The sequence below is a fragment of the Mus musculus genome, chromosome 19 (assembly GCF_000001635.26).
Source record: "Mus musculus strain C57BL/6J chromosome 19, GRCm38.p6 C57BL/6J".
Taxonomy (NCBI): domain Eukaryota; kingdom Metazoa; phylum Chordata; class Mammalia; order Rodentia; family Muridae; genus Mus; species Mus musculus.
Window position 1 is genome coordinate 37,571,799 of NC_000085.6, and position 25,614 is coordinate 37,597,412.

The following is a 25,614-nucleotide window of genomic DNA, read 5'->3' on the forward strand; positions in this document are numbered from 1 at the left end:
AGCTCAGTATATGAATGCCATTTAACTGTTTAAACTTGTCAACATTTTTATTTCCTAAGGTGATAATCCAAACAGAAGATATTATTCGGTGTAGGATTCAGCAGAGAAATATTACAACCGTAGTAGAGAAATTACAGTTATGCCTCCCAGGTGAGTCAGCCCTACATCTCCTATGATGTTTGCTGTGGTCAAATTACATTTTCCTAATGTCACGTAGTCATCTTTACTATGGGAATTACAGACTCACTGTGGTCGCTTCCCAGCCACGCCTGCACTTGTCTTCATGTTTACTCTGTTCTCTGGATTTCCACGAGTTTTAAGAAGTGAGTGTTCCCAGGTTGCCTCTGTCCCTCAGCATCTTTGCTTCTCTTCTCTGCATAGCTGGCCATCTGGGTCACTCCCACGACGACCCTACCTCCTGTTTGTCTGTCTGTATTTTCCTCAGCATACTTCCCCTCAGGGAGAGTGTCTTTACTGTTATGTTTTTCTGGCCTTTATCTAATTTGCTAATTTTCTACCTCTGGTTTTTGTGTTGTGTTCTGTTTGTCACTTAACAGGTTGATTTTGCTTTGTTCACAATCTCACTTTGCTGATAAAGGCAAGAACACATCAAAAATGCTAGGCAGGCCTTCCCCCCTTTTGCCCTTCATCCTGTATTTAGGAAAGAGTTAGTTTGTCAGTATTTTCTTTACCTGGACTGTATGTTTTAAGTTGGATGCTTCCTGCTCAAACAAAACAAAGCAGGTACACGCTATTTCTTTTTCTTCACATTGTCAGCACAATCCATCTCAGTGCCTGGTTTAACGTACTTTTTCTTTAGGAAGAAATCTAACCCTCCATATCCAGGGAAGTAGAATGCCTTGTACACTATTTACGTGATATAAATTTAGCTTAGAATATAAATGATATTGTCAACATTGTCAGTAGTTTGTATTGGGTAAGATAAATTTATTATTGTTTTCTCACTAATGAAAATAGCTCTTTTTAGAACTCATAGAAACCCACTCAACTGAGTACATGGTGGACCAGGGGTTTACATATTAACCTTGAATAAGTAAAATGCAAGTTTTCCAAAGGTTTCAGGGTTGAGAAACACTTCGAGTGGGGTTTAACAGTACCTCTGCCACCATTAGAGATATTGGATGACCCACAGAGACGGCTCCTTCATTGAAGACTTTGCCAATTGTCACTTTATATAAAGCCTAAAGATGGCTACCGGTGGAATGACAGCTGATTCAGCACATGCCTGAGTGGGCTGTGTAATAGACGTCTGCACAGCATCTCCGAGCGCGTGTGAACGCTCTCCATCGCCACACCCAGAGCCTTCCCCTTCCCCAGCCTGCCCCTTTGATGAACAACACATACATTTTTTCCATGTGCCAGGCATCGTAGAAGATACTAGAATTGTAGATCTCAAAGTTTATTGTTTTACTGAATAATTATATTTCTGGGCGTTTGTAGGAAGGTCACCAAAAATAAAGATTCTTTGCTGGGTCTGTTTCCACTGTTATAATTCACGTTGCTGTTAGCATTTAACAGCTTTCTTTCTTTGTAGATGCTGTGTAAATTTCCTCGTGGAGTTGTATTATGGCTGTGCTGTTTACGTTGAGTCTAAGGAGCCCACTGTCTCTCAGTTTTCTCTCTCTAATTTCACTTCTGGAAAGAGATGTTAGTTTCTGAACAGTGTAATTTTTACTAGGTTGCTGTCTCACTGCAGGTGTCAGGATATGCAAGTGAATGTTAACATATATAATGTTCAATATGTGCAGATTAAATGATTTTATTAATTTAACACATAGAACCCTTTTTTTTGAAAACGTTAGCTATTCACCTGGTAGTATGGAAAAGACTAATGAATTTGTTATGCCGAGCATACTTTCCTTATAAAGCTAAAACGTTGTTTTTTCATGCAGTGTTGGAGATGTACAGTAAGCTGAAGGAACAGATGAGCATGAAAAGGTGAGTCGGCTTCTCTGCTCTCTTAAACCTCGTCGATAAGCACAGGCCGGCTCGCACAGGCCGGCTTGGTGGGGATTGCAGCGAGTCTGAGCTGTGCTTTCCACCTTAACTTGTCACGCAGTGTGCTTACCATTGTCACTCAATAAAGCAGCAGTAGGCATGCTTTTATAAGCCCTTGCCCCTTACAGGTGATATAAACGACCGATGGTATTAATGAAGGATGCATAGGCTATCCGAAAGGAGTCAGAGGTTTTGTTAACTTACTGGCATGTTATATCGTAATGCAGAGCTGATGCAGGCAGGATGTGGGCTGAAGGCAGAGCCCCAGGTGGCTATGAGCTGACAACCAGAGCAGGGTCCTCTGCCTTCTGCTTTGTAATGTATGAGAAAATATGACGCGAAAGGCAATATGAAGTGGTGTATTAATTGCCATGGGAGTATTGATAAAGTGATGTTTAAGATGTTTAAAAATGAACAGTTCCAAAGTTGAAAAATCAAAATAAACAAGACAACATGTAGATGGGGAAATTTTTTTTAATGTATAAACAATAACATAGTATACATACAAACCTGTAGTTAATGGATGCCTTGCTTCATAACGCTGCACTGAGAGTTTCAGGAGACATTGCCAGTTTATTTTAATTTGTGGGATAGTTCTTTCCTTATTAAATATAAGAAGTCAGAAAAGATAAGTCTTTTGTTCATAAACTATTAGTATATTCTCTTCTGTGTTATTTGTTCTCATATCTTAAACTTGGGAAAGTTTTTGTTTGGTGCAGAGAAGCAACCAATCTAGCAGCAGCCCCAAGCCCCCGAGGGATTATTCTCCCTGACTTTCATTTCTCCTCATTGGGCAAAAGCTCTTACTCATCACCAGTATTCACACCTTCAGTATTCACACCTCCAGTGTAAAAGTGTGTGCAGTGACTTCAAGTGACTGCTAACTGGTTTATAGTTTAGGGTTTTATCCTTTTTTTCCCAATAATATAACCTAATAATTATCATCAGATTTTCCCTGTTATGCCCCAAATAGCTTATATTTTCTTTCCTGCCTGAAAAAAATGTTTTTATGTGGTTTTGTTTTTGTCCATTTTATTTATAAATACAATTCAGTAATCATGGTTTTACAGGCAGGTCTCACCCGTAGCTCAGGCTGGCCTGGGACTCAGTTTGTAGCTGCAGACTCACAGTGGTCCTCCCCTCTTAGCTTCTCCAGTGCTGGATTGCAGATGGGAGGCTCCGCCCCTTGATGATCTCACCCCCAGCTGTTCTCTGCCTTTCATGAAAAGTCCAGATCAGCTCTGGAATCTGTTTCCTCGAGATTAGATTTAGATGGGATGGCTTCGTGAGTCTGTGGTATATAAGTGGTGTTGTGTATCTCTCTCCGCATGTCAACAGTAGGTGTTTGTGTCACTTTGTGAAGAGAGGCAGGCTGGAGACTTGCGGGTAGTGAGGAATAATTTGAAATAAGCAGTCTGTGATGTCACCTAAGGCCATGAGAACTCTTATATAAATAATAAATTCTTAAATAAATAAATAATAAATAAAAACTCTTGTAATAAATAAATAAATTAAAAAAAAAAACAAACCAAAAACCTTTGTCCTTTGTGTTCTGTGAGTTCTTCAGTCTAATGCTCTCCCAGCTGAGCTATTTCAGTGAAGGTATTCTCAAAGTTCTTTATGATGTTTTTTATTGGTCTTTTGGGTTCCAGCATACCTAGGTACTTAGGGAGCCATCTTTGAAAACTGTCTTTATTTTGTGTATATGAGTGTTTGTCTGCATGTTTGAATGTGCACTATGTGTGTGTGTGTGCTTGTTGCCTGCAGAAGCCAAAAGTGGATATTGGATTCCCTGAGAATAGAGTTATAGATGGTTGTGAACTGCCATGTGGGCTCTGGGAACCAAACTGGTCCTGGTCCTCTGTGAAAGGAGCGAGTGTCCTTAGTCACAGAGCTCTCTCTGCAGCTTGGGGAGCCACCCTTTGCCCTGGAAACTAATCTTTAACGTGCTAGGGAATTTCCTTGATATAAATTTGCTCTGAACACTAATCTATCCCTTCCTTTCTCCTTTCTTGCCTCCTTCCCTTTCTTTCTTCTTCCATCTTTCAGAAACAGCATCTTACTGTAGCCCACTATGTTCCTGAACTTCAGACTGTCCTGCCTCAAACGCGGGCATAACAGACACGAGCCATGCCTTGTCACAAGTCTTGATACGTTCTTTTTCCATCATCTTTCAGTTTAAAGTATTTTCTAGCTTTTTATTGGATCTTTGAAACTCAGTATATATTAATATATAATATGATATATAATAATATGATTATAATATGTTATCATATGATATATAATTCAACCTAAGTGAGTTGTTTCTGAGTCCTGGATCCAGTTCATTGTGATATCTTGACCAAGTTACATACTATGATTCAGTCTTCTCACCTATAGAATATAAATAGTATTGACTGCCATTAAATTGTACCTCCGAGGGTTGAAAAAAATATACTTATGGAAATTTGTGTCAGTTTCCTGGGGGCACAAGTTCTGCTTGACTAATCACTGCATACCTGATGTTCCATAGCGCCTTTTACATAGTGGGCTTTCCGAAAATATTTGTTGAATTGAAAGAAATCACCCAATACGTAATTTTCATTGGACTTTCAAGGCATTTAGTTGTACTTCTAATTAAATAGTAGTATGAAATTCTCTAAAAAAAGTTAAATAAATTTTACATCTATTTAGAATGAAACCTGTGCTAATAGTTTTTGATGGTACCAATGTATGGATAGATGTTATGATAGGAGAGAGAGTAAGAAATTACATAGTAAATAAGTATTATGTTGTGATTTGGAAGTTTACTTACAGTTAAGGTATTGTAATGACTGTGATAATGTTCCTAATGTTAAAGATTTAGAAAAGAATTAAGTGAAGATTATGTTAGTAGAAGCCATGAATGTTCAGCTGGTAATGCGTATACAGTATACACAGTGTGTTTAGTGCTAATAGAAATAAGTGCTAATTTTATTTCCCTCCTGCTGCTGTATATGGATCCCAGGTCTTCTGCATGCTAGGCACATGTCCCTGCACTGAGAGTCCAGCCTCCATCAGGAGTGTCTGATTCATTGCCTGGCCTTGTGTAACGTTTATCGACATGACCTTTTTTACGTTCCCTTTTAACCTCTCGCAGGTATTACTCCGCACTTAAAACAATGGAACAGCTAGAGAATGTGTACTTTCCCCGGGTCAGCCAGTACCGCTTCTGCCAGCTCATGATGGAGACACTCCCTAAACTCCGGGAAGACATCAAAGACATCTCCATGTCTGATCTCAAGGACTTTCTGGAAAGCATCCGAAAGCATTCTGACAAAATAGGTGAAGCAGCCATGAAGCAGGTGAGCCTGACAGTCAGTTCCTCCAGGGTGTGCAGTGTGTCCCGGCATGCTTAGTTGCGGTTAGCCTTACTATTTACTTATGATCCCTGGTCTTCCTCTAGAGTGGATTCTGACAGTATTTTCTTTGGACTTACAGTTATTTTAAGAATTAGGTAAAGTCAGTTTAATTTAAGTCCTTGCGTCCCTCACCAGCTGAACTCTGCCCTTACCTCCACACGGTTTCACACTTGGGTTTTCTAGCCAGATGTGCCTTAAAATAAATGTCAGCCATAGAACTGGAAGCAGTTCTATGCTAAGGCTCTAATTTGTTCCTTTTAAAAGATTGATCTTATTTTTCAGTATGTGTTGCATGTGTCTGTGTGTAGGTATGCAGTGTGGAAGTGAGGAAAACCAAAGATTGCGTCTTGATCTTTTCACATAAAATCGATAATCCCTAGTGAGAGTATTTGAAAAAGAAAGTACAAATCAGGAATTAAAAAGAGGGCATTGCTAAGCCGGGCATGTTTGCGCATGCCTTTAATCCCAGCACTTGGGAGGCAGAAGCAGGCAGATTTCTGAGTTCGAGGCCAGCCTGGTCTACAAAGTGAGTTCCAGGACAGCCAGGGCTACACAGAGAAACCCTGTCTGGAAAAACCAAAAAGAAAAAGAAAAAAAAAAAGGCATTGCTACAAATCTTGCACCTGCATTTAAACAATAAGAAAGCATTGGGTTGGAGGTGGCTCAGTTGGTAAAAGGCTTACTGCTCAAGCCGGAGGACCCGAGTTTGATCCCCAGAATCCACATAGAAAGCCAGACGTGGCGTTTGCTTGCAATCTCAGACCTGGGAAGGCAGCTATGGACAGATCACTTGGTCAGCCCCAGGTCCCATCTCAATAAAACAAAACAAAACAAAACAAAACAAAACAAAACAAAACAGGATTCCTGTGGAAAGAGGCTTAAGTGTGACCCAAAGCACATGACTCTTTCACCCCTGACGCATAAGAAAAATCCTATGTAAAAAAGGAATATGTTGTAAACAAGTTCTTAAAACATTTTTCTACACTGCACTTGGTGATACACAACTCTAAGCCTAGCACTTGGGATGCTGAAGCAGAAGATCTCAAGTTTGTGGCCAGGCTGGGATACGTAGTGAATTCCAGTTCAGCCAGGCTGGGTAGCCAGAGTCTATCAGATACGTAAGTTAGGTGGGTGGATGGATGGATGCTAGATAGTAAATGTTGGATCAGGGTTGACTAGTACCAGTTTTGGAATGATATGAATCTTATTCTCCCAAAAATAGGCACAACAGCAGAAGAGCTTCAGTGTTGCTCTGCAGAAGCAAAATAATATGAGGTTTGGGAAAAACATGCATGTAAATAATGACAGGATTCTAGAAGAGAAGAGTGATGTTATACCGAAGCATGCACTTGAAGAGGAGGCGGAGAACGACGAGGAGGTACCGGGTTTCTTTCTGCCTTTAGTATTGAATGCTTTCTTGTCCCTTAAAGTGCTGTATCTTCTATGTGCAGATTGATTTATGCTCATCAGTCCACAGTGCACATTGAGTGACCTGAAATATTAGGCTATATAATAATAGACAAACAGGATATACTGCAGACTATGTGTTTATAGGTAGTAGAGCGTAGCTGTCTGGCATAATTAGTAGTAAAACTAAATCTAATCTCTCTCTCCTTGTTAGTAATGGTATGTGAACTAGCTGAGGCAAATTTTTATTTCATAATTTTTTTGACTCTGTTATTTGGTCTGACTTATCATATCATATCATTATCATATATGTATGTAGCGTTGTTTGTTTAATGTGCACGTGGATATACGGGGACATACGGATATGAATGCATGTTTGTTCATGTAGAGGCCAGAGGTGAATATCAGGTGTGTTCCTAATTATTCTCTGTCTTAATATTTTTTTAATTTAAATTTAGTGCATGTGTGTGTGTGTGTGTGTGTGTGTGTGTGTGTGCAGGATCAAACCTAGGTGTGCAGGCTTGTGTGACAAGCACTGAGTCATCTAATTGAGGCCACCCCAGGTTGTCTGGCTAGGCTGACTGGGGAATGAGTACCAGGGACCCACTTGTCCCCTTCAGTGCTGGAATTATAGTTGGGTTCAGCCACTCCTTGAGCGTTATGTGGGTTCTGGGGATCCAAACTCAGTTCCCTGTGCTTTGGCGGTAAGCACTTTGCGGACTGAGCTATCTCCCCAACACTCGGCCATTTTATTTCAGTTTGCATTGAGGTGCTACAGGATAATTCTGTTGTAGCCTCTGTTAAACTGTAAATTTCCTAACTAAATATTTGAAAACGTCATAGAGTGCATTTTGAGCATGCCCACCACCCAGCCCCTCCCCTTAACACCCTTTCAATTCTCCTGTCCCTTCCCACCGACTTTGAAGTTATGCCTGCCTGCCTGCCTGCCTTCCTTCCTTCCTTCTCCCTTCCTCCCCCTCGTTCTTTCTTTCTTTTTCTCCTCCTCTTCCTTCTTCTTTTTCTTTCCTTTCCCCACTGAATTCAGTTTGTGTTGCAGAGCTATTCCTGGGGATGGGACCTACCCTGGCCTGCGTTAACCTACCAGAGATCACATCATTAATAAAACAAGCAGAATGCCTTCCCCTCCCCCAGCAGCTGTCTAAGCCAGCAGCTCCTCAGCTAGTAGTGGATCACATGTCTGCCTCCTATGCTGGCACTCTGTCTGCCTAGAGCTTGCATGGGTCTCGTGCAGGCTGTCACACTTGCTGTGAGTTCGTACAAGTGGCTGCCCTGTTAACATCTGCAAACACTATACCTACCACCGCTGGCCCTTCCAGTCTTTCCACTCACTCCTCCACAAGCACCCCTGAGCCTTGGGGTGAGTGCTGTGAAAGGATCTCCAATTTAGGGGTGAGCACACCACAGCCTTTTGTTCTCTGTATGGTGAAGAATCAGGGGTATCTCTGATTAACTGTCATCTTTTTAAATTTTTTATTTATATATTTATTTATATTTTATGTGAATCAATGTTTTGTTTGCATATATATCTGTATGAAGAGCTCAGATCCCCTGGAAATGCAGTTACATTGTGCACTGCCATGTGGGTCCTGGGAATTGAACCCTGGTCCACTAGAAGAGCAGTCAGTGCTCTTAACCACTGAGGGATCTCTCCAGCCTTGTTAATGGTTATCTTTTTTTTTAAGCCTCAGCTGTTTAGAAACCTTGAAATTATCTTTAATATTTTATTTTTCTATTCAAATTTATTCTTTCACTCTATTGTTTCTTAAAATTTTCACTGTGCCACAAAGTTATCTGTTGAGTCTGCCTTGCATTCTTATTAATATCTTGAAGTGTTCACCCTTATAATTTATCTGTGTGTGTCTCTGTATGGTTGTGGATGCTCTAGAGCTGGCTGTGCATGGAGGTCTGAGGCTGAAGACAGGAAGGTTGCTGTCTGCTGTAGTCACTGGGCCAGGGCCTCTCAGTTGAACTCACAACTTCTCAGCAGCCAGCTAGTTCTGAGAGGAATGCTAGGATTACACGAGGGCTGCCACACCGATCTGGCATTCACGTGGGGCTGGGGATCTGAACTCTGGCCTTCACGCTTGAGTGCCAAGGCGAGAAATTTATCCACTGAGCCATCTCTCCTAGGTCCCATCCTTCATTTCAAATGAGTGGTTTTAGGAGTAGAGCTAAGGGCGTATGTTAGCTCAGTGATAGGTGCTTGTAGAAGGCTCTGCTAAAAATGTTTTCTAAGGGAGGTGGACAACCCATGGTGCATTTCATTCTGAGAAATCACTGACCTGCTGAAGTTACTTTTAAAAAAAACTTTTAAAAGAGGACCAGCCTACTCTTCTTCTTCTTTTTAAAAAAGATTTATCTATTTATTTCATGTATGTGAGTATACTGTTGTCTTCAGACACACCACAAGAAGGCATTGGATGCCCATTACAGATGGTTGTGAGATGGTTGTGGTTGCTGGGAATTGAACTCAGGACTTCGGGAAGAACAGTTAGAGCTCTAGCTGCTGAGCCATCTCTCCAGCCCTGAAGTTGCTTTTTATATAGGTTGTCATTGAAGACAAATATAAGTAGTTGTTTTTTAGGTTGATACTCCATAAAATTGACGTTTTTGTTCTTATATTTAGAGGATGTCTGTGGGCTTTTCTCCTTTGGAGTTGTGGATGATAGGAGCAGACCATTCTTACCTCAGTTTCCCCAGCCTGCTTTGCACATCTCTAACTTTTGGTAGCATTAGAGTCATATGCTGGCTCTGAGTCCACGGCTTAGGGCACTTGGGTTGTCTCCTCTTCTTTTGGATCTCTCTAGTTCTGTATTTTGTTTTGTAGTTTTCCCCTAAGAAGTAAGAGTATAATCTATTCAGGGTTTATGAGAACAGAAATGTGTTCCTTTTATAAAAGGATTCACAAACTTCTCAAGTTTGAGAGATTTTATACTATTTTTAATTGATTCTGAGAAATGCTTTTACATCACAATATAATGTGAACAATTTTCATATATTCTAGAAGAAACTGCCATGCATCTTAAAATTGATAATCCTAATTTTAAGTAGCTATGAGCTTGTTTTTTTTTTTAAATGGTCCATGGGAAAATAGTGAGAAATAGTTTCTAATCTGAAGCAGTGGTGGAAACCATGATTTTGCTACTTCGGATGGAACTTCATTCAAAGCTAGAGTGTAAACTTTGAACAAAGCAATACTGTGTATGTAGTTATCACAGCAGTGTTCTGATAGACTACTCGGCGTGATAGAGATATGTTTTCTAGCTGGGGCTGTAGCTCTGTGGTAGGGTGTCTGCCTAGCATGTGCAAGGCCCTGGGGTCTCTTCACAGTGTAGGGGGAAAAAGAGTATTTTTATTTTCGTAATCTATAATAGTCAGCAACTGTAGCAAACACATAAGGAATAAACTACAAAAGCACCAAAGAGAAATGGGGTTGTGTTTATGTTGTATGCCTCCTGTGGGAGAATTAAATATTATGAAATAGTCCGTGCCTCACTGTCCTGTCTTTAACTCTGTATTATCCAATAGTTTAACCTATCATTTTTTAAAAATAGATTTATTTTTCAGGTCTTAACTGTTCAAGATCTCGTTGATTTTTCCCCTGTTTACCGATGCTTGCACATTTATTCTGCTTTGGTGAGTATATTTATCGGTTCTGACCTTGTGTAAGCCAGGGTGATTATGTACTTCTGATGTGCTAAGTGTATCATAGTCTGTGTAGGTACATCCTCTGATCTTCACAGAATGAGGACTTCAGTGCATTTCTCAGAACAGGCCCCGGTCTGTAAGTTAAGTAGTTACCCATTTTTAAATAATCACTTTATCAAGGTGCAGTTCAGGGCTGAGGAGGTAGCTGTGCTGTAGAGTGTCTGTATAGCATGTGTGAAGCCCTGGATGTAGAGTTGGATGTATTTGATTCTTTGGTGGTTCTCGCAGGTCCGTCTACTCCTCGGTGTGTGTGATTGCTTTAGTGCCGCATGCAGTGCTAGATTGGTGGTCCTGGGTTGCTTTTGTTTGGGCTTATCTTGGAATTTCCTATTTCTCCCTCAATTTTATAAGATGCTTTTGCTGGGTATAGAGTATTGGTTGACAGTTACTCTCAAGGCTTTAAGTAGATTGCTCCATCCTTCCTTGGCTTTTAGGGTTTTTCTGAGAGCTCTTGATGTAACTCTGGGTTTACTCTTGTGACAGAGATGGCATTTCCCCCTGTGACTTTCCTTGTTCTTTCTTAGCCTGTAGTCTTAGCATTTTATCTCTAATGTGGCGTGGATGGATTCTTTTTTTTTTCTCTCTTTTTTTTTTATTACATATTTTCCTCAATTACATTTCCAATGCTATCCCAAAAGTCCTCCATACCCTCCCCACCACTTCCCTACCCACCCATTCCCATTTTTTTGGCCCTGGCGTTCCCCTGTACTGGGGCATATAAAGTTTGTGTGTCCAATGGGCCTCTCTTTCCAGTGATGGCTGACTAGGCCATCTTTTGATACATATGTGGATTCTTTTTGGTCATGCCTGTTGAGGCCTTCTAGTTTCTTCCATGCCTTGGTATCCATATATTTTCCTACATTTGGAATTCCTTTTGGCAGTAATTTCCTTTACAGTGTTTTCTGTGCTTTTGGTTTGCTGTTTAGTTCCTTCTTCACCATGGATGTTTAGGCTTGCTCTTCTGATCATGCCTGAGAGTTCTTGAAAGTTCTGGTCATACTTAAGTATTTTGTTTTTCTTTATTGATGTCTGAAGTTTTCTCAACCTTATCTCAATGCCTGGTGTTCTCTGTCCTGTCACTGTAGTTCGTCTGTCCTGTGGTTCAGTCTCTGTCCTGTCGCTGTAGTCTGTCTGTCACTGTAGTTTGTCTTGTTACTGTAGTCTGTCTGTCCTGTGGTTCAGTCTCTGTGCTATCGCTGTAGTCTGTCTGCTCTGTGATCCAGTCTCTGTCCTGTGGTCTGGTGTGTTCAGTGCCAGGTGCTCTCTGTCCTGTCTAGTCTCTTGGTGGCACGTTCCACTAAGTTGTTTGATTTATTGAGTTTTTTGTCCCCCGAGTTTGTTTGCTTCTTTCCTGACTTTTGTTTCTTTGTTGAATTCTTCATTCATGTTGCTGATTTGTCAGGCTCCAGGCTAATGGTGTCCCTTCATCTAATGCTGGCTTTAACCCTTTACTGAGGTCATTGGTCATTGTAAAGACTTTCCCATGAGTTATTTGGCATTTCATCCATTCAGATACTTGGATTCATTTTTTAAGGAATTATGGACTTCTAGAGAACTCATTCTGTCTTGTTTCATAACATCCCTCATGGATTTCTGTGCTGTGGTTTGTGTATTTGTTGAGATTTTTTTTTTCTCACCACTCTTACTTTGTGGAAGTCTTCTTAGTAGATAGCCTTCTGGCTTCATGATCCCCAGGAAAAGACATTTTTTTTTTAAACATTATAATCTCTAAATCACAGTGTAGAGTTTGAAGTGAAAAGCTAACATAGTAAAATCCTTATTAGAATGTTCAGTTCCAGCTGAGTGTGGTAGCATGCTTGGACTCTGGGCACTCAGAAGGCCATGGCAAGAGAATGGCTGCAAAGTTGGAAGCTACCTAGGGCGACCTAGCAAGATAGCAAGGCGTTGTTAAATAACACAAGACAAAACAAATGAAACCCCTCAAACAAATGGATAGAAAACTTTAGAACTTCATTTCTAATAGCAATAAACATAAGTATTAAAAACCATTGAATTAATAATAAAATGTTAACCTGAAAAAAAATTAAAAAAGAAATCAAACATATTTAGTTATATAAAAATGTAAAAGATATTAATTCTGAATACAAATTTGTGTTTTTATTTACTTGTTATTAGAACATAGCACATGTTTATGCTATTTGGATCCATTAAGTATTAATGAGAATAATTTATTCCTGAAGTAAAATAATTTTAACATCTAAGTCCTCGTAAGCTCTGTAAGAAAATAAACCTCAAAGCATTTTACATTATAAAATACATTTGGACAAAATATATTAAATCAGTAGAGTTGAGTGTAAGTAGTTCAGAAGTAGAGGGATGGACGTCAGCGGTGTGTGTGGGGCTCTCCCAGTACCTTAAGCAAACGATGCTTGGCTCTGTTTAAATGAGGTTGTAACACTTTATTTTAAAAAATTCTAGCATTAGCATTATGCTTCACGTCATATCTTCTATACTTGTTCAGACTTTTAGTAAAACATTTTCACTTAATGTATCAAGATTAGAAAATCAGTAACATAGCTATTTTGTAGTTCTCCGTAGCTGGAGCACAAGAACATTAGAAGACTTCCCATAGGAGAGACTTACATTTTTTTCTGCATTATGAATTTATTTCAGATGACATTTAAAAGAGTAATGGTTTTGTAGCTACTTAATTCTAAAGAAACAAATCAATTTTTTTTTCTGTTGGAATTTTTTTCTATTGTTAAATTTGCTTTCTTGTTGTTGTTGTTTTGGAGTCTTAGATGCCGAGGAGACGGGGACTCCCAAGTTTTTAACTGGGAGGATTCTTACTAAGCAGAGAGGCTGTGCTGTATCTGTGTACTTGTGTTTAGCAAAGTTCATTTATTTGTTGCATGGTGCTGTGGTAGGGGAGTGTGAATTGTTACAGAATAACTGAAAATAACCTGCTCTGGAACACTAGGGAAAGCTTTCTTAAGGACGAAATGACGGGAGGAGCCGTGAAAGATGAATAAAAATGTCATAGAGACTGTGTGAGCGAGGACCCGCCCGTCAGGGAGAGCACGTGTAAGAACCTGAAAGTGGACGGCTGAGGGCAGTGAACTGCATACTCTGCCAGCAGCGCATGGCTGGCATGCGGAGAGAGGCAGGCTGTAGGGAAACAGATGTTTCCCTTACTTAACGACTCTCACTGAGAACCATAGTTTAGTTTGCGCAGTGCTAAGCCTGTAAAAATTTCAGTGGTAAATTAGGAAAACGTCTAATTGTTCGAACTTTATTTTAGGTAACTTCCAAATAGAGTTGCTATTTTTGAGCTGTAATGCCAACAACCCTTTCTTCTTGACCTCTAGTATGAAATGCCATTTGTCATCTACATTCCAGTTTGGAAAGTTAACATAAATCCCAGAGGACAAAGATGTCTGTCTCAGCAGGGGCAGGGAAGGGAAGGAGGGAGGCGGGAGGGACCATCACCATCCTCATTCTCCTGATGTTCTTTAGGGTGATGAAGAAACATTTGAAAATTATTACCGGAAGCAAAGGAAGAAGCAGGCACGCCTGGTTCTGCAGCCGCAGTCGAGTGTGGTGAGTGTGGTGTCCTGTGCCCTGCACGGTGCTTGCACCCGTGGCTGGCTTGAGTCCTGTGAGCATGGGTCACTGCTCATCTACATATAAATATTTATTAAACACCTACTATTTCTAGTCATTGATTTAGGGGCCAAGTGTACAATAGTGAGCAAAACCGGGTGAGTCTTTTTTCTCAGGAGTTTACATTCTGTTAGGAAAGACAGACACTGAGTTAAAAACAGATAAGCAAGCAAAATGTCAGAGAATGATAATTTGTTTCTGACTATATGGTGAACTGTGCACTTTGATTCTTTGTCACATTGAACAAAACAACTAAACACAGTGGATAGACTGTTTCTTTGTATTTTATTTTTAGTTATGTGTATGTGGCTGGGGTAGGTCTGTTCCTGTGACTAGGCGGACTAGTCACTGCCGAGGCCAGGAGAGGGCGTTAGATCCCCTGGAACTGAAATAACTGCTGGTTGTCTGTCTCTGTACGTTCTGGGAATTAAGCTCAGGACCTCTGTAAGAGCAGCAAGTACCCTTAACCCCAGAGCCAGTTTTCTAGCCTCGGGATAGACGTTTTAAAAAAAAGAATTAGATTTTTCTTAAATAGACTGAGGATCTGGCAGAAAAGTATAATTAATCCACATTTTGGCGTGGTGACGTTTACATGACTAAATGCGTTTGTACCGCAGAACCCCCATCTGCTGTGAGCCACGTCAAGGCAGAAGCCCAGGTAGCTTCGATGAGGCACCGAGTGCAGCTTTCACCCTAAAAGCATCTATGGGATAGGAGAGGGAACTGAGTAACACCGGGTCACAGGTCAGGCCTGGGGCACCAAAAGCAGCTGTCCTGGAGGACTCACCTTTCTTGTCATCTGGGGCTTCAGAGGGCTTTCAGCCCATTGTTAAGGTGACCAGGAGATAAAACCATCTAAACACCTCTCAACAATTAATGACGAATAAACCAGCTTTAAAAACAGAAAAAAAGAGATTCAAATAGATATTTTTACTACAGATACACAGATAATGTGCATACACATGAGAATGTTGTTCAGTATAAATTTTTATCAGGAAAATGTAAACAAAGCCACAAGGAAGTACTGCCTCATACTTATGGAAGACTTTACATTAAAAAGATTGGCAGTGTCAAGTGCTGGTAAGGAGGTGGGACTCAGCAACTGGAATTATCTTACACTTCTGGTGGGTATAAAAAGAATACTGTTACCGTGGAAAATGGTTTGGCAGTTTGTAATAAACTGTTGTGCCACACCCTAAGAACCCCCGAGGTAGTCACTCATGAGAAATGAGAATGTATACTTATACAATGGCTCAGGTGTGGATGTTTATAGTAGCCTTATTCATAAACAGCAAAACCTAGATTCCTTTTGAATACACATTCCACGAGGGCCTGCAGGGCCGCTCAGTGGTTAGCACTGCTTGTCACTGACCTGGCTTCTGTAAAGGTGGACCAAGACAACCAGCTCCATAAGGTTGTCTTGACTTCCCAGTGCCTACTGTGGCATGTGTCCACACACAAATGCATGTCATGTATTCACATGCACAATAACAAAATGATTTGACTGTACAATCCACGAGAGAAAGGACTTCTTGTTATTATCAAGTATTTCTCTGATACCGAATGAGTACGCAGAACTTGGTAGGCTCTCAATAAATATTTATCAATCAAGTTATAGTGACTTGAAACTTTTATGTTGTTATTTATTGGTTTAAATGGATTTTTATTTTTCATTTGAAGCATGAAACAGTTGATGGCTATAGAAGATATTTCACTCAAATTGTAGGGTATGTATCTAATATGGAAGAAACTATTTACTATCTTTATTCAAGTTTGTTAAAAGTCAGAAATAATTATTTTCTACTTGCGCTTTCTCCCTTTCCCTTAAACCCATGCTGTGTGGGTAATTGCCATTTTAGGTTCTTTGTTGTGGAAGATCACATTTTACACGTGACCCAAGGATTAGTAACCAGGGTCTACACTGAGGAACTCTGGAACATGGCCCTCTCAAAGATAATTGCTGTCCTCAGAGCTCACTCAGTAAGTCAGACCAGCTATGCTCATCATTATAATTTCATTTGATTTGTATAATATGGAAAACTGCACCGTTATTACTCTGCATTTTTAGGTAATTGCTCAGATTTGTAAGTAGTAATATCAAGGTTTCCTTATGGTTACATAAAGCAGTGGTATTGTAGCTGACTGGGGCTTCTCAAGACACTTTTATTTGAGTATTACAGAAAATGAGAAATTGGGCTGGTCTCATTAGTCTCAGCTGACCTCTTCATTAGCTCACCAAGCAACACTGTGAAGAAAGGGTTTTTAATTATTCCAGAGTTTTTATTTCCAAAATCAACCCTACCATTAAAGCTCAGCAGAACTTGTTTGAGAACATTTATAGTTTCAAAAATCTGCAATTTTTACAGTTTGAACTCATTTGAAATAATAAACCTCCATATAACGGGAGATCATTTTTAATGGGTAAAAGTCAGAAGATCAACTACCTTCTTAATGCCCTTAGTGAAAATAACTAGTTTTAGTTGTTTACCTTCAATAAAGTAGCCTTATACTTAAAATTTTGTATTCAGTTATTATAATTGGTAATTAAGATTTAAATTAGATAAAAGGGGACTTTTATGATATTTAGATTATGAATATACTATATTTATACTTATTAAGACTATAGATTTATAGATTTTTGATACATTGGCAATAAAACTTTTAAAAAATATTTTGGTAATTAAAAAATTTTGGGGGTGCTGGGAATGAAATCCAGGGCCTCATGTACACAAGGAGGTGCTCTTCCACTGAACTAGCCCTGTCTAAGAATGATATATTTTATCATGATTTATATTGAAATCAGCTTCAAGTACATGCAGTTATGCCATATTCCTATTAAGACAATGGCATTAAATATGAAATTGTAACATAGTAACTATAGTATTACATTAAAAAATCTATGTGTTAAAACAAAATTATAACATAGTAAATATAATATCACATTTAAAATCCTAAGTGTTATTAAGAGAAAGTGAAGACACAGCCAGCAGATACAGGAGCCTTGGGGAGTCTTATGGAAGAGTTGGGAGAAAGATTGGGGGACCCAAAGAGGACAGGGACTCCACAGGAAGACCAGCAGAGTTGACTCACCTGGACCCTTGCCGGGGCGGGGGGTGGGGGGGACCCAGAAAGTGACTCACTAACCAAAGAGCGAGTGTGGGCTGGACCTAGATCCCCTGCACATATGTAGTGGATGAGCAGCTTGGTCTCCAACAAAAGGAATGGAGGGGGGGGGTGTCCCTGAATCTGTTGCCTGCTCCTGGCTCCTGTGGATCCTGTTCCCTTAAATGGACTGCCTTTTCTGGCCTCAGTGGGAGAGGATGTGCCTAGTCCTATAACAGTCTAATGTTCCTGGAGGGGGGATAGTAGGGGGAGTAATGGGGGAGGGGTGTTACCTAGAGGGGGGCTGTCCCTTCTCAAAGGAGGAGGGGGGAGCTGATATTGGGATGTAAGGTGAATAAATAAAAAATAAATAAATGTAAAAAAAGAGAGACTGAAATAATTGCTCTGTCTTTTTAAAAGTAATTAATTTTCTTTTGGCAAATTACTAAGAAAAACTTAAATTGCCATTCTTGAATTGGGAAAGGTAATAAGTCTTTTTAAGATTGAGAATAGATACATAGTGGAACTAGACATGTATGGTGTACTGTAGACCACTGTTAGAGTTTGTAACTAGTTTTTCAAAAACATAAAGATTTACTGAAACACAGACATCCTTGTCTTTCCTGAGGAGAACTTGCCTTTCGGGCCAAGCCGCAGTCTTTCCTTAAACACACGGAGGAGAGGGGAGCAGCCTTGGATCTAATTAACCCAGATTTTAGGGACAAAAGTTCAGGGTCTCCCGTCTTAACTCTAACGTCTGTGTTCGTTGTTCTGTGCGACTTCATTTGCAGTCTTACTGCACTGACCCTGACCTTGTTCTGGAGCTGAAGAATCTCATCGTAATTTTTGCAGACACTCTGCAGGTAGGTGATCACCTAACCTTCCCATGGTGGTGATTGATAGTGCGTATGTAAAGACATAAAAATATAGACTGTGAATTTTATTATATTATAGATTAAAGGTAGTATATATATATATTCTCCTACTGAGAACTATACACAATGCCTTTGTAGTTTTGAACCTTGGGCAGAACTCAAGAGATACTAGCACCTTTTATTTATTAATTTGAATGGTCTATTTGATATCATAAGAGCGATGTGGGATGTCTTGGGGTTTTTCTTCATAAGTTTTGTAATACCTATGTCTACCATACTGATCTCCTTGCATTAATAAATTTTATTTGGGGCTTCCTTAATTTTAGGGGCCGCTTCGTGAGTAAACCAGGGAAGCTCTGCTTTCCTTAATGATTTGCAGTATCGCCATAGTAGCTGTAGGAACCACTGTTGTCTAAGCAGTTGTCAGCCTGTCAGATACTTGCTAGGATCTTAACGAAATAAAATGATGGGATCACGGGACACAAAGTTTAGCTCAGTTGGCCTCCTGCTGTAATATGCAGGATTTACCTCATTCTAAGCAGGAGATTGAGTATATATTCTAGTGCAAACTCCTTATCTCTTTGTATGGCCATTGCAAACAGTTCTGGGACCAGCATTTTAAAAATAGTTGAATCTGGAGTATTTGCTAAATTCCAAGAAACTTTGTAGGAATCAAATAAAAGTTAAAGGTGGCATTTAAGTAACGGAGACATTGGAAGAGCAACAGTGTTGGTTGTGTAAAATAGTCTAGTCAGGCGTGTGGTGTGGTGGATATGAGAGCCTGGCTGACTTCCTTGGTGGTGTGGAAAGCTGTGGTGTAGGGGTGTGAGGAAAGACTTTCAGATAGTAGTGATGAAACCAGTGAGAAGCTTAACTTAGGTCGGCGGACATTTAAAACACACTTGGCTCACCCAATTTTTCTTTGTATCTTAGGGTTATGGCTTCCCAGTCAACCGGCTCTTTGACCTTTTATTCGAAATAAGAGATCAATATAACGAAACACTGCTGAAGAAGTGGGCTGGTATTTTCAGGTGGGTCTAAGCTGTGGTGTCTTAGTATAATGAATGAGTTTGTTAAACCCTTAACCAGTTGGTTTTGCATGTAGCAGTAAGAATGCTTGTAGTCAATGTCTGCTGGGGTAAAAGGCACACAGCATTTATAACTGCAGTTGCGTGAAGCACATTCACACTGTTGGGACTCCAGGGCTTCTCTCCAGAATCCTTGCATCCCAACAGAAGCTCCACCTATTAGACAGTAACTCAGGCTCATCTTCCTCCAGCCCTGACAGCCACTGCCCGTTCTTGCCTCTAAATTTGATTAATCTAGAATCTCATATTAGTGGAATTGAGGGGCATTTGCTTATTTGTGTTGAGATTGGTTCACTTAGCGTGTCATCATGGCCCATTTATATTGCACAGGGGCCAGAACTACATTCCCCTTTTTTATGTCTAGTCATATTACATTTTATGTCTGCCACATTTTCTTTTTAGTGGACCATGTAGTGAACTATATTGCTGGATGCCCAGTCCTTGGCCACCACTGACCCCATTTTGTCCTACAGTTTTGCCTTTTTAAAAATTTCAATTACATATGCTACACTGTATCAATTTCATATATCTAAATGTTTTCATTTAGAATGGTGTTTTAAAATGTATCTATATATTTGTGTGTTTCTCAATAAATCCAAACACAATAATATATTTATTCATAATGATGTAATTTGTCTACTAATGAGTTCACAGACATTGAGGACAGTTGGTTTATGGGCTATTTTAATATTGTTGTAAGCACAAGTGTGCCTGTATCTGGCTTATACTCACAAGTGGGATACTGGATCATATGACAATTTATTTTTCCTTTTTTTTTTTTTGGAGGGGGGAAGTTGCCATATTATTTTCTGTAGTGAATGAATGAATCATTTATAATCTATTTATTTACATTTTAGTATTAGTATCTGTAATTTTTCTAGTAAATGCTTAGATATTTATAAGGCTGTAAATATTTCAAGGTATTTTGCATTGAGACAGACATTTATGCTTTTTATATCTGGCTTGGGTGGGTTGGTATAAAATAAGATAGAATTAATATAGTAGTATCTGTTATTAAAATAAAATATGTCACTGGTCCCCAGTGGTGGCGCACGCCTTTAATCCCAGCATTTAGGAGCAGAGGTAGGCAGATTTCTGAGTTTGAGGCCAGCCTGGTCTACAGAGGGAGTTCCAGGACAGCCAGGGCTACACAGAGAAACCCTGTCTCAAATCAATCAATCAATAAAATATGTCAAATGATTTCATATGAGCTTAGTACTTAAACTCAGCACTGCAGAGAGAGACTGTGTTGACAATTTACTACTTTTCTCCCCAACGTACTGACTTCATGGTGACAAAAGAAATAAACAAAAAAGGTTGAATCCCAGTGAGACACTCCCTAGTAAGACAGGCTGCTGCTGGCGCTTCACAGGACCCGTGTCCTTATAAACACAAACGTCTTTTTCAAATGATAGCAGTTCTAATAGGCTTGAGATGATATCGTGTTGTGTCTTAAATTTGCATATCCATCGTGGTTGGTGATACTCAACAGCCTCGAAGATGCCTGTTCTTTTGCCATTTGAGTGTCTTGGAAATAACTATTTAGGACCTTGCTAGTTTTAATCTTGTGATTTATTGTGTTGCTGTTGAGTTCTTGGCATTCCTTTTTTTTCCCTGTTAATCCCTTATTAGATATATCTACTATATATGAGGGATTGAACCTTACGGTGGAGCCGTCTCGCCAGCCAGTGTGACTTTACACTCCTTGGCCCCTATGCTTGGTCCCCTTTAGCTTTATGTCTCTTCTGTTCACACTGTTTCCTCCCGTAATCTCGTCGAAGCTTCCATGGCCTCTCAGTCAGACTTCCCGTGCGATGATCTCCACCTACTCTCGTTCTGTGTATAGGAATAGGAGTTTTCATTACAGGTCAGAGTTACTGCATAGTGGGTATTAATGACTGTCAGTAAGTTGATGCTGCGTGGGGTGTGGTGGCTGGTGCACTACTTTACCAGGCTTGGGAAGACGGAGGCCGATGGTAAGTCAGTCAGTGGCCAGGACAGGTGGGTTATAAACAGTCCTCCAAAGCTCAATGGCTGAAGTCATTCGTGTTTTACACAGAAGTCAGAGAGCTGAGGTGCTTCTGTTGTGATTACACCTTTTGAACCTGTTGTCTCCAGGGCAGGAAAGGTTGTCACACAGATAGTTCAGACATGCCGACATGCTTTTGATTCAGAGAAGTCTGCGTCTCTTCCACTTTAAGCCCAGTGGCTAAAACTGGGTAGTCCCGTGGCCTGTCTAACTGCAAGAGGTCTGCACAGGCAAACACACAGTGGCTAGGAAGCCGCTTTTCCAGTTACAGCGACAGCACGTTGTCTTGATCATCAAGTACTTGAACTTCGTCAGAATGCACTGTCTAGAGAGATATCCTAGACCCGAAAGTCAAAATGAGGTTCTTTATGTAACCAGAAGCAGGACGCTGGACACGGACAGTGAGGGACGAGACCTGTTTGATACTGGATTTTAGGGTTCTGGGTAATGAGTGGCTTCCTGTTGTGACTTTTAATGTGACTTGTACTTTTAAACAAAACTGTAGGAGCTGGGTTTTTTTTGTTGTTGTTGCTTGTTTGTTTTTTTAAGATACTCTTCTACAGTAGTCCTATGATACATTCATAAGATTTCAATTTTTCTTGTTTAACAGGGACATTTTTGAAGAAGATAATTACAGCCCCATCCCTATTGGCAGTGAGGAAGAATATAAAGTAGTCATCAGTAGATTCCCGTTTCAGGATCCAGACCTCGAAAAGGTACACGCTAGTTCTTTACTTAAGGATTAAGAAAAAAATTAATCAGCATATTTACTATATAAAATTTACACTGCATAGAACTACTATATAAATCTAACATTGTAAGTTCAGAATGACTTCATGGGGGGGGCAGCTTTTTGATGCCATTTGAAGAAAAGTAATTGTATTTTAATCTTTATAGGTTGTTATTGTCACTACTACTATTGCTGTTTAGATGAAGTAGGAATTTCTTGGGGATTTGGGAACAACTAGAAACTAGAAAACAGTTGTCCCAAATGGGAGGTGGATTCCCGGCGCAAGTAATGCTTGCGTGTGTTCCAGAGCAGGTGTGTTAGATGCTGAGTGGTTGTAGTAATAAGAATCCTGCCTTAGTTAGGGTTTCTATTGCAGCGCTAAAACACCGTGATCATAAGTCGCTTATGCATCTTCCTCATAGTCCATCATTGAAGGAAGTCAGGGCAGGAACAGAAACCTGTAGGCAGGAACTGATGCTGTGTCCATAGAGGGGTGCTGCTTACTGGCTTGCTCCTCATGGCTTGCTCAGCCTGCTTTTTACAGAACCCAGGACCAGCAGCCCATTGGTGGTAGCATTTCCAGTGAGCTTGGCCCTCCCACATCAATCATCAATCAAGAAAATGCACTTTAGGCATCCCCAAAGCCAACCTGATGGGGAGGAGGCATTTTCTCTATTGAGGTTCGTTCTTCTAAAACGACTCTAGCTTGTGTCAAGTTAACATTAAAACTAGCCAGCATGAGTATGTTCTAGGGAGAGAATGTCTTTGACACATTTGCCACTGTAAAAGATCTTTTTTTTTGTGTGTGTGGCTTAAAAAAAGAAAACACAAATACACACACCCATACACACACACACACACACAGAGTTTCTGTAAGAGTTTATTGGTATTAAAAACAAGATTTGTGAAGGTAGTAGCTGTTGTAGATTTCATCAGGAAGAAAGAATATGCAGTTCAGAGTCAAAATGACAAATGTAAGCCACTTTGGAAAACATGTGAGTCCACATGTGCATGCATACATGTACAAAAACATGCATAGTCACACATACCTGTTATCTCTGGGTAGAATCAGGTCTTTTTTAAAATATATTTTTATTAGGTATTTTCCTCATTTACATTTCCAATGCTATCCCAAAAGTCCCCCATACCCTCCCATGCACCCACTCCCACTTTTTGGCCCTGGCGTTCCCCTGTACTGGGGCATATAAAGTTTGCAAGTCCAATGGGCCTCTCTTTCCAGTGATGGCTGACTAGGCCATATTTTGATACATATGCAGCTAGAGTCAAGAGCTCCAGGGTACTGGTTAGTTCATAATGTTATCCCACCTATAGGGTTGCAGATCCCTTAGGCTCCTTGGGTACTTTCTCTAGCTCTTCCATTGGGGGCCCTGTGATCCATCCAATAGCTGACTGTGAGCATCCACTTCTGTGTTTGCTAGGCCCCGGCATAGTCTCACAAGAGACAGCTATATCTGGGTCCTTTCAGCAAAATCTTGCTAGTGTATGCAATAGAATCAGGTCTTAAAGGAGAATAATATACTTTGCAACAATGGTGGAAGGGGAGGATTGACTCCCGAGGTTGTCCTTTGACCTTAACACTTGCACCAGGAAATGCAGTGACCTCAGACTTATGCAGACATGCACATATTTCTCACCTACATACAAAAATCTAAAAAAGAATATCATAGCTTATATAGCAACCACTTTTTAAATTTTTATTTATCTCTCATTTTTTCTTTGTTTTTCCAGCTCTTTGTGACTTATTAGGGTGAAGCTATAAGTAATAGCAATAATGAAAGAATGGCTGAGTATGAGAAGTGGAGCAGGTAGAGAAATTTAAGGAAAGCCGGGGTTGGGCCCGAGGGAGGAGAGATCATTTCAGAAGCAGAAGAGGCCAGCTGTACCAGGTCTTCAAGGAAGCCAGGTGCCGTGAAGAGCGGGAAGCACCACTGTCTGCACTTAACTCGGGCCTGGGTGGTGGGCTAGTGGGGGTGTACTCAGCCACAGCAGGGTTGCAGTTAATACGAAGGTAGAAGTGTAGAGCAGACTTCCTAAAGTGTAAGACGTGGGGTGCTTTGGGGTTAAAACCTTGGAGAAATTTTCCTATTTGGAAACTGAGAATCTTCTAGTGAATATTGGCTGATAGAATAGTTTAGAAGTACATCATTGCTCCATACTTTATTGGTAAAGTGATCAGAAAATGTCTGTAAGATATATTCTGAAACTTGGGGTAAACTTGGAATCTAATGAAACTTAAGTAAAAGGAATCTTACCCAGGAGATGGCTCAGAAGGTAAAAGTGTTTACTGCACAAACATGAGGATCTGAATTCGGACCCCCATGCACACACACAAAAGCCAAAAGAAGCTGTGTGTCTCTTACCCCTGTGCTGTTGCGCTGCAGAGACAGGAGGATTGCTGGCTGCCAGCCTTGCTCCAGATTCAATAAGAGAACTTTTCTCAAGGGAATAAGGTGGAAAGGGTTGGAGCAGGACACTTGGTGTACTCCTCTGGCCTCTGTGTAAACAGACACATCTGCATACATATGTTGCATACACTACACGTACATACTTCACATCACATGCACGTAAGTACATATCAAAGCAAAACGAAGCAAAAGCCCCCGAGTCAGGAAACCGGCCTCTTCTTCTCCTGGCCACCCTGACTCTTACGAATAGAAAGAAGCAAACGGATTGTCTACATAGTTCATATATCATTAGAACACAAAGAGTGTTGACAGGGGCAGCCTGTGCTTGACAGAGTCTGTGCTATGATCTAAGCAGAGGATTAAATGGCTGTGGGTTGTCTGTCTGTCTGCCTGTCTGTCCGTTGAGGCAGGGTTTCTCCGTATAGCCCTGGCTGTCCTGGAACTCGCTCTGTAGATCAGGCTGGCCTCAAACTCAGAGATGCGCCTGACTCTGCCTCCTGATTGCTGGGATTAGAGGTTTGCACCATTACCTCCTGTCAATGGCTGTGCTTTGAAAAAAATCTGGATTTTTCTAAAATTAAAAATAGGCTAGACGTGGCAGCACATGCCTGTGACTGTAGCTCTTAGGAAGCAAAATCAGGAGGACCACAGGTCTGAGCCAGGCAGGCGACCTAGTGGGATCCTGTCTCAAAACCGCTACCTACCTACCTAACTAAATAGATGAAAGTTAAAAAGTAAAACTACATATAAAAATAATGTAGAAATATAACCATAGAATTTTTGTACAATTTTTACATTTACTGTGAAATCATCTTAATTTTTAATCTTTATGAGACTAGAATTTTTTTTAAAATCTCAAATGCAGTATTAACTTTCTCTTTTTACAGCAATCTTTCCCAAAGAAGTTTCCTATGTCCCAGTCTGTGCCTCTTATTTATATTCAAGTTAAAGAATTTATTTATGCCAGTCTTAAATTTTCAGAGTCGCTACACCGAAGGTAAGCTTATTCACATGAAATCTGCTTTTTTAGGAAACATTAAAACTTTGTTTCTAGGCCCTCACCCTTTAGTGGACCGTCATCTCATTAGAAAGGCTTTTGTATTTGAGTTTTATTAACTATGTCTTATTTCTATAACTTTCTGTTATATTAGTGTTGAGACACGTATACTATAAATGATTTGTTAGGAAAGTTCTTTGCCCTCAGC

General features: G+C 40.2%; 1 protein-coding gene across 2 annotated transcripts in view; it reads left to right on the forward strand.

Moving 5' to 3' along the window:
- Exoc6 (exocyst complex component 6) overlaps positions 1 to 25,614 on the forward strand; it is a 147,290-nt gene that overhangs the window by 35,036 nt on the left and 86,640 nt on the right. For both annotated transcript variants that reach the window (XM_017318044.1, NM_175353.2), the window contains exons 4-15: positions 60 to 150; positions 1,914 to 1,959; positions 5,138 to 5,342; positions 6,622 to 6,777; positions 10,395 to 10,463; positions 14,013 to 14,096; positions 15,840 to 15,886; positions 16,019 to 16,139; positions 18,053 to 18,124; positions 19,070 to 19,167; positions 21,864 to 21,969; positions 25,297 to 25,406. In XM_017318044.1, the coding sequence (XP_017173533.1) occupies positions 60 to 150; positions 1,914 to 1,959; positions 5,138 to 5,342; positions 6,622 to 6,777; positions 10,395 to 10,463; positions 14,013 to 14,096; positions 15,840 to 15,886; positions 16,019 to 16,139; positions 18,053 to 18,124; positions 19,070 to 19,167; positions 21,864 to 21,969; positions 25,297 to 25,406 (1,205 nt within the window). The remainder of the gene's footprint in view (positions 1 to 59; positions 151 to 1,913; positions 1,960 to 5,137; positions 5,343 to 6,621; positions 6,778 to 10,394; positions 10,464 to 14,012; positions 14,097 to 15,839; positions 15,887 to 16,018; positions 16,140 to 18,052; positions 18,125 to 19,069; positions 19,168 to 21,863; positions 21,970 to 25,296; positions 25,407 to 25,614) is intronic.